Source organism: Adiantum capillus-veneris, chromosome 17 (assembly GCF_014529385.1).
Source record: "Adiantum capillus-veneris isolate H3 chromosome 17, ASM1452938v2, whole genome shotgun sequence".
NCBI classification, from domain to species: domain Eukaryota; kingdom Viridiplantae; phylum Streptophyta; class Polypodiopsida; order Polypodiales; family Pteridaceae; genus Adiantum; species Adiantum capillus-veneris.
The window spans coordinates 143,493,028-143,506,181 of record NC_140947.1 but is presented as its reverse complement, the minus strand read 5'-3'; the positions used below and the strand labels follow the sequence as shown (position 1 = coordinate 143,506,181).

General features: G+C 43.7%; 1 protein-coding gene across 3 annotated transcripts; it reads right to left on the bottom strand.

Moving 5' to 3' along the window:
* Positions 1-3,481: 3,481 nt before the first annotated feature.
* LOC147438236 (Exostosin family protein) lies at positions 3,482-12,542 on the bottom strand. Of its 3 annotated transcripts, none has more exons than XM_086487535.1 (5): positions 11,712-12,539; positions 11,254-11,598; positions 4,370-4,629; positions 4,142-4,283; positions 3,482-4,030 (listed from the first exon to the last, which is right to left on the bottom strand). In XM_086487535.1, exons 1-5 carry the CDS (start codon positions 12,004-12,006, stop codon positions 3,738-3,740), a joined length of 1,335 nt encoding a protein of 444 aa, XP_086343661.1. In that variant the 5' UTR covers positions 12,007-12,539; the 3' UTR covers positions 3,482-3,737. The 3 variants fall into 3 exon arrangements, with proteins under 3 accessions (XP_086343661.1, XP_086343660.1, XP_086343662.1); XM_086487536.1 differs by having other exon boundaries at positions 3,763-3,950; positions 11,712-12,542; XM_086487534.1 differs by having other exon boundaries at positions 3,482-4,283; positions 11,712-12,537.
* Between the last annotated feature and the right edge of the window lie 612 nt (positions 12,543-13,154).

Genomic DNA, 13,154 nt, shown 5'->3' with positions numbered 1-13,154 from the left:
ATACAATTCCTTTCCTTTAAGTACCATACAATACTCTTTCCTCAGCAGCCAAACTCCCTCATACCTGGCAGTCTCCCCATTTTTCTTTTCTTTTTTTAAATTACAGATTTTTCCTCAGAAAACCAGTTTTACAGCACTTTTTACGGCAACCAGACATATTACTACCATCATTCAAAAAAAACTAGGTAGTTCTTAGTTTAACTGAGCCATTCACACTTCTTCCCTTAATAGTAAGAGTCAGTTTCCAGAACCAGGTTATATAACTATTTTTTTGTTTATTTTACGAAAACAAACACCATTAGTCACAGAGGGTTACAATTTCCTAACTGTCCCAGAGCAGACATGTACTCCCACTAACATTACTCCCATAAACCTGTACGAACAGTTTCCGGAACAATTTTCCATTTTACCAAAATCTATATTACTGGTTTTTTAAGGCCTTTCAAAACGTTTTTCAGCATAGCTTCAAAATAACAATTGCCAGTCTCTAGAGTAAGAGATATTTTCTGTTTGACCTGTAGATTAGAGATGAAGACCAATCTTACATCTCCTCTTACACCTTTTACACAAGAAAGGTCAGTATCCGGAAACGAATTAACTGGTTTTTTTTTAAGCTTTCTCAAAACAGTCTCAGCAAAGCTACACGGTATTTATAGAAATTCCCTAGAGCAAGACAGAAAATTTGTTTAACCTGTAGATTAGGAGACGACAAAGCTTCCACAATCTCCTTTCCATTCTTTTTCGGCATGACTGAGCACATAGTAGAAAATATCTTCTAACCCACACAGTATAGAATGCACGCAAGTGAATACAGCACGATGCTAAGTGAGTAAGAGTACTCACTTTTTTAAGGGGCATTTATACTTTGCTGAAGCAAATCGGGAGCAGATCCGCCACTGACTCGGACCAGCTACAGCATTAGACGGCGCCCATACGGGCTAGATACTCCGGGATTATCCTAGCTGAAGATCCGGTTTAATCTTGATCAACTCGCCCCAGCATTTGCTACTACACTCACCTGCCCCCTCAACCCTAGTGCAGGCAGTGGCGTGTTGCAGGCAGCCCGACACAATAGAGAAGCTTTAAAAAATACGCTACTGAGTGTATAGAGAGAGAGAGAGAGAGAGAGAGATATATATTATTTACCTTAAAGCAAGGTCAAGTCCAAAAATACCAAGTCACATTATGTATACCAACTAAAAAAAACAATGCGGTCGATACCCGGTTCGAATCAACTTACGAGCTTTTTGAACCTGGCTCAAGTTGATCCCACACATCCCGTTACAAATTCAACTGATCCTTATACTCGGCTAAAGTCATGCAGCCATCCACTAGGGTACAATATACTAGCAAGGATCTTAACGGTGTACGATACATTGCATAGCAACAACACTTTTTTGTGATTAATTATTACTTCCAATTCCGACTCAAAGTCAAAATGTGGGTCTATAAAAGCCAGATGACACTTATACATAAACTCGTCCAAGGTAACAATAAGGAGTAACTGTACTCAAGTAATATACATATCCGTATATTTGCTCCTCAGGTGTGTTAATCAAAAAATGGCCTACAATCGAGAACTAGTTTTTTCCATAGCAACAGCACACCTTTATCAATCAGGTGACTCTACTCGGAGAGCTACTTTACTCCGTTATGAACTACATCTATTCCCGCAATTAGGAACCTCTGTTTCCCAGACTAAATGGTGGTCATATCAAAATCGAGTGACTCGTGTAACCCTTTGGGGTCGCGAGCATTTTAGGAACAATATCAGATTGGCGATGGTTACTGAGGCTCTGGGCCTAGGGCCACAATATTATTACATAGAACATTCATTGAAGCCAGGTTTTTCAAAGCGGTTATACCTGCTAACCCAATTCCTTCCACCTCATAAGATCTTTTTGTATCGTAGTTATGGTCATCAATTAAAAGGGTATTTTAACAGTACTCCACACACCCGAGAGTATGGGTTAGTCTTGACGACTAGTATCTTGCCTTTAGCAGAGCGTCCAAACACCTACCTTTACTGCGATAGCTGTTTGTGTGATTATGTAATGGACGGTTTAATAAAGATGTAGATGAGGGGCTCCCAAAATACTTATCAGCCCTGCTTCTTTTTGTCCCATGTAACACAAGAGTCAGAGGAAAGACCTCATGCTATTTTGTGTGTGTGTGTGTGTGTGTGTGTGTGTGTATATATATATATATATATATATATAGAGAGAGAGAGAGAGAGAGAGAGAGAGAGAGGGGGCGGGGGGGGGGGGGAGAGATGTGGATATGGACAATCTGTGACAAAATAGAGTGGTCTTCTTCGTGTGGTATTTGTTAGCTTTGATTCAACGATTTACCTTATGTATTCATATGTGTGATGTTTGAGGTGTTGCTTGTATATAACTAAAACTCACGTCAAAAACCTTTGTTTGGTTTTTGAGCCTCCTTTTTACTCTCTCGTGCCAGGTTTTGCTGGAGGCTAGCTTCCTCTACGTGTAGTCTTGCCTAGATAGCCTCCCATTTGACTCAATTCTCAACTTAGTTGTGTGTAGTTTTGAATTTGGCCATATTCAGCACTTTGTAGAGACTGCAAAAAAATCTTCAGTATTTAAAGTTATTTTTTTTTTTTGAAGAAAGTATAACTTTGAATTGATAAAGAGAAAAATAGTCTTTAAAGTTACCCCTTTTGAAGTAGTGGTTCCTAGTTATGGTCTATTATTGAGCCTCTCCGCTTGCATCGGTGGACGCTTACGGGCATCATTCATTCTCATGCATTCAATGTTTTGTGCCACCACTTGCATGCCAGCAGCTACATAAATGTTACTCATTAACATATGCTGCCTTACAACACTTCCAAGCACCTTGCATAGCATTGAGACATCAGCAGTTCACAAAAATGCACAACATAAGTTGTAACTGGGCAACAAGCCATACCTCTGTGTAGTTAACCATGCTACAGTTGCATATAGGAATAATGAAATAACAGCAAACAATCGCTCTTTTGTGCAACCTATAGGCGGTACAGGATAGGACACGTCGCAAACATATGATAGAACAGAGAGCTACATTGTTACCTCTTCTGCAAGGAACACGCAATGTTTGACTATAATAGATCGATTTAGTACATTTTGCACAAATCACCTTTCAAAGAAGAAAGCCATTCAGGCAAAGAAAACCACAATAAAACAATGTCAAAATAAGTACAAGATTCAAACTTCAGATACCTAACCAGCAAATGAAACCCAGGTGTGTGAACATGGCCAGAAAAATTGCATAAAGGAGCCTTAGACCCTTCTCATTCAGGCTCGTCTTCTTCCAGCTTCACAGATGTCAGTTGCACGATTAGGACTGGATCAAGGCTGTTGCTGCGGATGTTGATACACTGCTTATGATATGTGCAAGGCCAATGCTGTCCAAGCGCAATTTGATGAGTTTATTTGACTTATGTTGTGGATGTAACTCTGTCTAGAATAAGTCGACGACTCCATTTAGGACTTAAACAATTCATATATTGCATTCAAGCCTCTGTTTAGTCAGCTAAAACCTCAAATGAAGATGTTCAACCTAATTTACATAGAACAGACTTCCCTATCAACATATACGAATTTGGCTTCGCACTGACCATAAAATGAGGGTAGTGCTCTCTCTCTCTCTCTACAAATTTCAAGGCATCATGTTTGATGTACCTCAGTTCAGCTGAAAATGGACAAACTCTATATAAAAACAATGAAGTCTGCACAAGTTCACAAACATTGGCAGCGGGCAGGAACTGAAACGTCTAAAGGTTTTCTTCTCTCTCTTGCAACTGCTTCCTTAATGGCAGGGACTTTGTCAGACACTTTATTCCAGATTGCATTCACAGCCCCTTTAACAGGCCCAATTCCACCAGGATACCCATTGTCATATTCAAAAAACTGCTGAGCATTGGCAAGACGAGTCCGCATCGACCTTTTCCGCTGCGCAGAGATGCCCTTGAGATAATTAACCAAAAATTTCGGCTGTAAAGCATTATGAACCGCCACAAAGAGAGAGAACTCTGTATAATCAAGCACCCCCTCAAAAGGCAGTTCAATGCTATCGCTAACAATGACAGGTATACACAGGCTCATAACTGCATCAAATAGTCTGCATGAGGTAGGTGTGTCACCTGCTGGATGCAGGCAAAAATCAGCACTGCGCATTCCCTTCAAAGCTTGCTCTCTTCCTGTTTTATTAGGAAACCCTTCCTCAAAGACAACTCCAGGTTCGTCCTTCAGAAGGGCCCACAGCTTGTCACGGACAAGACCGGTCTAACAGAAAGGAAACAGCCAAGGTTATTCAGAGAAGCCCAATCACACTAGAGAATTAATGAAATTGACCAGGTAGTATACATTACCCTGTGCCGGTGCCTCGCTCCTTTGAAATAAAGAAGAGTACCCCGCTGCTTATCATCAGCTGGGTGCAAAGGGGGGAGCAAGTGAGTGTAAGGAACAATGACATCCTTTAATAAGGACACTTGCCTGTGGGATATGACATCCAAAGGTCCCTCTTGGTTCTCTACCTCCTTCGCATCTTCCATGTACCATCCTCCAAAATCAACAGTGAGAAGCACAGCTGGAGCAATTTCGGACCGCACGTGCCACATGGCCACTGGGTCTGCCAAACAGGGCATTCCAACCTCATTTTCCCATCATTTACAGGATCTCTGGAATCAGAGTATCAAGCAAGTACTGTTAACTGCTAAAAACAGACAAGTGCAGCTCTCAAAAGCCCAATTCTCCCAAATAAACGCAAGAAAGTCCCTGAGAAACCTCCAGTAAGTTAGGTACAATGGACTTATATTTGTCTTTCAAATAAATATGTGAAGAAGCTACACTAAGAATACAAGGAAGTAGGATTGCAAATGAGTTTCATGTCGGCAGATACCTCGTAAGAAACTTATTAAATAGGCTACACTACCCAGTTCGAGAATCCAATAGAGTATCAGCAACTCATTAGAGTTTCTTGTATGATGGATAGCAAGAGTCAATAGTCATGAGGCCTTAAAATAAATGTCAACTGGATGATGAATTCGTAACCTTTATCAGGCATGCACCAAACACTCTGCACACGTAAAAATTGAAAGACGGAAACTACTGTTTTCACTCACACCTTGTACAGTATATATTGTTAGATTTCAGATTCCTATCCGGTGGGTGCCATCTTCCAGGAGCATGTTTGTTAGGTGCAGCGGAATGAATGTTTGCGCTTTGCTCAAGATGAGTGCTCCGAACTGTGCTCAAGGTTCCTTTTGCTCTTATGGAAGGTAGAGCCTTCCGTTCTTAATGAGAGAATGCAATGATTACAAACAAAGTGAATGGACACTGTGCGTGCAAGTGTATGAGACTGAGAGATGGAAAGAGAAGAGAGATACGACACCAGAGACGTTGTAAAACCCTCCTCCGAAGGCCTCACTCTCGTCGGCGAGAGTGGTCTACTTATGATTGCACAATCTGGTACGAATGCAATGCATGAGACTAATGCAAGTCTAGGCTATGTTGACAACGACGACGGGGATGACGAGGACGACACTAGGGCTGAAATCTGCAATCTTGTATCTACTGTCCAAAAACGCTATGGGCTGAAATCTACGACTAGTCCAAAAACGTTGATTTTGGGGGCTGTTTCTATGGGTCTTTGACGCTGAAAATCTGCAGGTTTAGGGCTGAAAACTGAGGTTCTTAAGGCTGAAAACTGATGGTCTTTCTGGGCTGAATCTGCTACTCTTTTAGGGCTGAAATTGCAGGTACTTCACTGATGAAAAACGCTGCATGCTGAATCTGCAAAGGGCTAAAATTTGGACCAAAAACGCTAGAGGCTGAAGTTGCAAAAAACGCTAGGTATGCTGATGACAAAACGCCAGGTGCTGTGGGATGCTGCGGGGAAATCTAATGCAAAAACGCTATCTGCTGGGACTTGCTAGCGAGGGTGCAGATGCTGAAAACACTAGATTGAGGTGCTTTGCAAAAACGCTAGTGGAAGGGGGATCTGCTGCTTGGAGGGAAGTTCCACCAAGGCTTGGTCTTGCTGAGAAGTTGCCTGCGGAGCTTGGCTCCTGTTGCCTCTTTTGCCATTTAGAGCTAACTTTGATTTGCTTATATATTTTCTTGCCCAAATTGCCCTACCTACTTTTGTTGGAAAGTCACTTAAATTAATAAGTGAAAAATGCCAAAAATAGGTAAAATAGGCTAAATGCACTAGAAAATTCCCCTAACTAATTCTGATGGATTTTGATGGGAATGCTTATGATCATGCTATGTGCAACCACAGGATATGCATCTACACTAAGTGACTGGGCATGCACGGTCTACGAATAGACTCACAAAAGTGCCAGATCACTTCTAAATCTAGACTGGGACTGACTGAACCCTTGCTATGCTGTAGCTTGTCCACGGACACACAAGGTTGGATGTGTCACGTGATAATGTTAGAGCATGCAAGAAAGTTAATGATAGACCTGCGTCTAGTGTCAGGCCATCCATCACATACAATTGTGCATCCATGTTTCTTCCATTTCTCGCGCACACTCATGATCTCATGACCAATGCATTGACCTCATCATTTAACTCTGTGGTGCGCAAAGCATTGTATGTGGGAGGCACATAAGATAGACCAACTTGTCCAATTGCCTTGACCATTTCCAAAAAGAAAGAACTCCGCACTTTCCATTCAGGAATGTCCTCTGCATAAAAAAACCTGCGCAAGGCTTGATCTGCTTGCTTGCGTGCTTGCAAGCTAAATGCACTTGCCAAAGGCCCTTGTGCAGCCTTCCTCTTCTTGCTTGAGGACCCCACATATGATTTGGAAGCCGAAGTCCCAGTGGCACTTACATGTGCACTCCCTGATGCATGTGTACTCATTGAGCCTGAGGCACCTCCTTGAGATAGAGAGGCATTACCTTCCAAATCATCCACCAAGGCATCTACATATGCATTTGGGTAGGTCCTTCCCATCATTCTTTACATCTACAAGCAATCTTGTGACCACCTCTTTGACGTCCTCTGGCACACTCTCACATGGGCCTACACCATGGCCAGAGATGGACAATAAATGTGCACAAATACAAGAGGACCTCCGTCCCAAGTATGCCCACAATACTTGCATTTACATGTAAATTGCTCTTTCTTTTGAGGCTTCAATTGTTCCACATACTGCCATTCGGGACGCTTCACTCGGCCCATCTGCACAGTGCAAAGTTCAAACTTCAAACCTTGACAAAGTGGAGGCTTCAGGAGCAGCCCACGGGTAAAAGGAGAGCACCGCAGGAGAGAGTGTGTGGGTAGGGCTCACGGGCTCAAGCCCACAATGGCCTCAATCGGGTCACGGCTGTGCAGAAAGTGTAGCGCGGCAGACTCTAGAAGACTCGCGCAGAGGCGTTTACGGGCAAATGTGACCTTTGGGAGAAAAAAATGCCACATCGTCAAATCGGCCCTGCCCACGTCCGAAATCCTCATTCTCACTCCAATCTCACGCGGACGCACCCGGACGTATGGTTGCCCAATCAGACGCGTCTGAAAAGAATACTTTTTGAAGTTCAAGGATCGAGGAACCCACGGCACTGTGGGTCAACCAAGGTAGGATCAAAACGTACGTATGGAACATAACGTACAAAATGATCTGTACGTTGCATTTTTTTTAAAAAAAAAATTGGCCAACTCTATTGCGTGGCTGCGAGTTTCGCCCAAACTTTGCGAGCAATTTTTTAGCTACAATTTGTAGACGTGTGTAACCAAGGTGCAGAGAGTTTAATGTCTCTACAATCTGTTGCCTTCTCTCTTGTTTTTTATTGGAAATGTCCTAGAAAATTTAGTACTTTGCGGTTTTTTTGCAAGAGTATTGATGCTAATTGGACTATTCTTTTTCTTTTAATGGTTAATTTCTTTTTCTAGGATATTTTATTGTGTACACTAAGAACTGTTAAAAGATTGTAGCTATAAGAAGTACCATCAAGAACGGACAACTCTGATGTGTCACTTGATGGGTGACGGTAAACATCGCGAAGGAGTTTCCGTAAGTTCGGTGGAAAGGGCCGGGTTACGAGTGCCCCTGATGCGTCACATGATGGGTGACGGGTGCATCAGTAAGGGGGCATTCAGTAGGCTACGGAGGAAATCCGAACTGAGTAAGAAAATACGCGTAAGTACGCAGGCACAAGAATAAATATGGGTTCAATGAAGCTTTTTACGAAAAGCAGGAACATTCGCGAGAGGGCAGATGCTTTCCCGCGAGGAGTCTGTGTCTGCATTGCATATGTGCCCGTGTTCTGCACCCGGGGACGCCTGGAATGTGTTCGTGTAGCATTATTTTCACTAACTAAGTGAGTTTTTAAAGTTTGAACAGGTTCACACTTTATTTTATTAAGTGGCCGGTCACTTTTAAGTGACCGGCCCTCTTATAATAAAATAAAGCAAGGCTCTCTAAAAAAGCTCAGCGCTAATAAGCTACCAAGCCAGATTCAACGATCTCTCTCTCTCCTCTCTCTAGGGACGCCAGGGTTCTGCTTTTTCGGCTCCTATTCCCGCCGGGTGCAAGGGCCTATAAAAGGACAGCAAGTGTTTCAGTTTTACACATGCCGGAAGCAGCAGAAGGAGCTAGCGCTGGGATTCTGGAGCAAGGGTTGGCGACGGAAATTGCAAGTGTTCGTGTGACGACTGAGTACGGAGGTCGTTTTTCCGAGCAAGGAGCGACAGGTATAAGGTGTTGATACGCATTTAGAATTATTGCTTTGTGTGGTTTGTTTTGCAGGAATCTCCCATCTTACGGGAAAGCCCCTCACGGGAAGTACGGCTTCACGCCTAAGTCCCTTAGGGGAGAGTACGGCTTCACGCCTAAGTCCCTTACGGGAAGGAACGGCCTTGTGCCCAAGCCCTTTACGGGAAAGCACGACCTTCGGGTCTAAGATTACAGAACGGAGGGGTTTCCTCGGGTTCTCATGCTTGTATAAGAATTCTCCCTGAATAAAGAATACTCTTGACGGGGGGAGACCAGCCCATCTTCTGGTCCCCAATACTGTGTCGATCTTCTCCCTTCTGTCACTTTTGCAAAGTATTTTATTTTTCAGATTTCTAAGTGCTCGTGTACGCTCCTGTTTTGTGACAAGTACATATTTTTACGTACATCAAAAAAATTCCTATACGGAAGTACGTATATATACGCCACGTACAATACGTTCTGTACCACCTTGGGGTCAACAAAGATTTCTTCACAAACTACCCTGAGTTGTTGACAGACTACAAGGAAACCATGCAACTCAGTGCCAGTATCTCACCATAAAAAGGGGGATGTCACGTGTAACCCTATGTGCATGTGGACAAGTTGTAACTCACACTTCTAAGATTTAGGACAACCTCAAAGGTGTTATGGAACCTTCGTGAGTCTATACATTGGACGTGCATGTCCAAGCACTTTAGAGTAGTTGCATACCCTCTGATTGCACATGAGCACAACAAATGTCTGCTAGGTGTAGGCACTCGTAGGTGTTTCTATACAGAATCATTAGTACCAAGCCTAGGTAGTAGCTACATACGAAGCACCTCTTATTGATAGGTTCATAACTTATTAATAATTGACATACTAGGCTCTAGCAGCATTATTAAAAGTCGTGAGGGCTCTTGCAGCATCTTCTCGACCCAGCTTCCTTTACCTATATATTTACCTATATAGGTGAGCTTCTATACCTATATAGGTGACCCTAGGAATCACCTCTTCAACACATATCGAGTACCTGCAATACAAGTGCAGGTAGCACAAGCATCCCTTCAACGTTTTTGGGAGTAGACACCTCGGTGTACAAATCAGCCCTAGCGCTACCATCTCCACCACGGTACCAACGTTTTTAAATTGAGCCTCACAGATCACCCCGTGTTTTCAGTTTTCAACTCTCAGCCTTGCAGATCCAAGCATCTACAGCTAGATCCCATCAACATCTCGACATCTAGATCCATTGTATCAACATTTATGCAATCTAAAGCAAATATCTCTCTAGCGATAGAGAGGGGGGCCCGTGGAGGGGGGTTTGGGACCCCACCAAACCCCCACCTCGTGTTAGCCTTCTTTCTCTCTCTTCACGCACAAAACCTTCACTCAAAGTATCATTCTCTCCTCTCTCTAGTCTATTGCAAATCTCTCTCATGAAGTAAAAGAAACTCTCTCATGCAGTAAAAGGAACCTTGAGTACGCACTAAGCACTCATCCTGAGCAATCACCATCAATCACTTCCACTCCACATTAGACACATCCACCACCCACTGGCACAAACCATCCCTGGCATGTCAACACGCACATCCACCACACCCACCAAGACCACCCAGCATACCCATTCAACCACAAACAGGGGAAAAACAAGAATAACAGGCAAGAAACAGGCACAGCAAACAAGCACACACCTCACACGCAAGCACAAGCAGAATACACAGCACATGCAACTCGTAGAAAGCAAAAAGACTCAAACAAAAATGCAGTAAACAATCAGCAAACAAGGAAACAAAGCGGGGAGCGGGGGGGGGGAGCCGCTGACAGGCCAGCAGCCTGCGAAACAGCACCTTGGCGCAGCAGCGGTCTACAGTCAGGACATGCATGAAGCTCGCGTGAGTATCACGCACAATTCTAATCGTCCCAATCCCAATGGTAGAGCTACTCTGATACAATGGAACATGTCTTGCTCCCAACAATGTAGCACACCAAGCCTCCCTTGCTGTTGAAAGCAAGTTGGCATTTTTCTCTAGAGAATTTTCAATTGACTCCATCCATTTTAAAGGCAAATATTCTCAGATACCACTAAAACAACTATGTCCAGCAAGTGGGCATTAGAATGATGCATAATTCTAATCATCTCGTTCGGGGAGGTGGAGGTGCTTTGACAGGACTGTGACTATGACTAGCTCTCCACAGAGTACTTAGTCCAATGGTTTTGTGTGAGATTAGAAAGCCACCTCTACCAAGAAGTTCAAGAGACATCCAAGGCTGATAACACAGCACCCGAAGTCTCCTCTGCTGTAAAAAACTAAGCCAATAACCCAAATTGGACAAACCATGTCCATGCAACGTTGCCTTTCAGTTCAAAGCAATGTACGTCCAAAGGCCTCTTGAGTCCTCTTGAGGGCAAAAATCGCAAATGCAAGACCGAAACTTCTGAATGCATCATATAGACCCCCTTTCTAAAAATCAGCAAGCTTCCGGATAATGTAGCTCATAGGTGATGAAATATTGCTTGACTAAGGAATTAAGTAATATCAAACTAACCAGTGAGAACAAAGACATGATCACGTCCTTGAGATCGCTTCCACTCAGGTGAATTCTTTACTAATTCTAACACCCGAACTTGACGGTCATAATCAGCATTTTCCTTTTTGTGCCGAAACTTCCCCTTGGCTTGATGGAGTTGCAATTCAGCACTCAAAGTGGCGAAAAATGGTACAAATATGACATCTGCCAATGAGGAGTTCCACACTCTTCGAGCCACAGAGTTGCTCCGCTCATTTGCCGGGGTGATCAGGTCTCCCAAAAGCCAGTACTCTGCACTGTACTGTTTGATAAGGGGATCATCTGGATATAATGGGATATGAACACTCTTTGTCAAAAACTCACCTGTTGACACCACAGGAAGTTGTCAAGACGCATCCAACAATGACCTGTGCACATGCACGCATACGCGAACACATGACCACACGCACTCACGCACGTATGAATCAAAGGCAAACCTGTTGAAATCTTAACCCTTGAAATTGACGAGCTTCGCCCAGTATCTGTTGAGCTCTTTTCTGTATCGCTGGATCTTTGAAAGTCCCAATATTCATGTAGAAGTCCATAGTTGAGCTCGGGAGGAAGATCGGTGACGAAGACGTTGAGAGTGGGCTGTTTGTGAAGATTTGCAGAAGGGGTGCAGGCCCTTGATAAGGCTTGCAAGGGGGAGGCCGACTTAGTGAGGGAGGAGAAGAGCAGCAGGAGAAGTGACGACAGCAACAGAAGACCGGCTACGTGCGCTCGGCTCTGCATTGTTGTAGATTCGAGTGTAGCCCAGTAAGAGGGCCCCGGGGGCTTCGGCTGCGGGCAGGAACAAAAAAGCGTAGCAGTGCCACACGGCTGCAGGCAATTCGGCACTTATGAGAAGCTGCTACTAGCGCCGTCCTCCTCAACACTAAAGCCCAGAAAGGTCACATGCAGTCTTGCAACACGACGCTCTGATAAATGGTTGTGTCCGAAGCGATGGACATGTGAACCCTACTCAAATTGTTCTTGCACAATCCCCTTCTTCCCCAAACGGAGAAGCATCGATTCAGAGTCTCTCTCGACATTCTATCATACAGGGCTGTAGCACAAGGGCCCCTTTCATATGCTCATGCAGTACAAGCAAGGCCATCTCCCAGCCCATTTCTTGCTGTGCAACAGCACCACCAACATGATCGCTTCAACTCTCTGTCTACCCAAACAACAAGACAAATCAGCAACATTGCAGTCCACCCCTTTTCTCTTCAGAGGCCTAACCAGCTAAATACCCATTCCCCTCTACTCAATGGGCAATTTTCATTGATTTCCAATGTCTTTCAAAATATTGACAACCCTCCCCAAGGCTCAAGCTACTATTGACAATCAAGTGAATCCCCAGTATTTGTCAGTAGATGATAAACCTCAAGGTACTCAGAAACCTACACACATTGAAATAGGGAATGAATCTGTAGATAAAGGCAATATTGATGACTCCCTTGAAGAGGACAGTAAGGAAGGTGAAGTCATTGTTGGTACTATTGAGTTGAATAATTGGTTCAAACATTTGCAGGAGAGGGTTGTAATTGGGTTGTGTCATGGCATCGGCCACCTGTAGAGATCACCTGTAGAGATCCTAAAGCAGTGGATTTCTCAAGTGTAGGAGGCCAGGAATCTATTTCGAGCACAGGTTCAATATTTACCTAACAACTATTACCTTTTCTTCTTTGAAGATGCTGACATTGCTTTATAAGTAATTAGTAGAGGATAGTGGCTCATTGCTTTATAAGTAATTAGCAGAGGACAGTGGCTCATTGCTTTATAAGTAATTAGCAGAGGACAGTGGCTCATTAAAAACATCCCATGTCTGTTTTCAAATGGCATAAGGGGTTTGATCCCCAAGGGAAAACCCTCCAAGACCCTGTCTAGGTTGACTTTCC

Bases quoted from the DNA above. Each gene is read 5' to 3' on its own strand.
- LOC147438236 (XM_086487534.1), bottom strand. From the start codon at position 12,006: ATGCAGAGCCGAGCGCACGTAGCCGGTCTTCTGTTGCTGTCGTCACTT. The intron at 11,599-11,711 runs GTTTGCCTTTGA...TGGTGTCAACAG, and splicing joins AAGGGTTAAGATTTCAACAG to GTGAGTTTTTGACAAAGAGT. The intron at 4,284-4,369 runs GTAATGTATACT...CCTTTCTGTTAG, and splicing joins GAGCGAGGCACCGGCACAGG to ACCGGTCTTGTCCGTGACAA.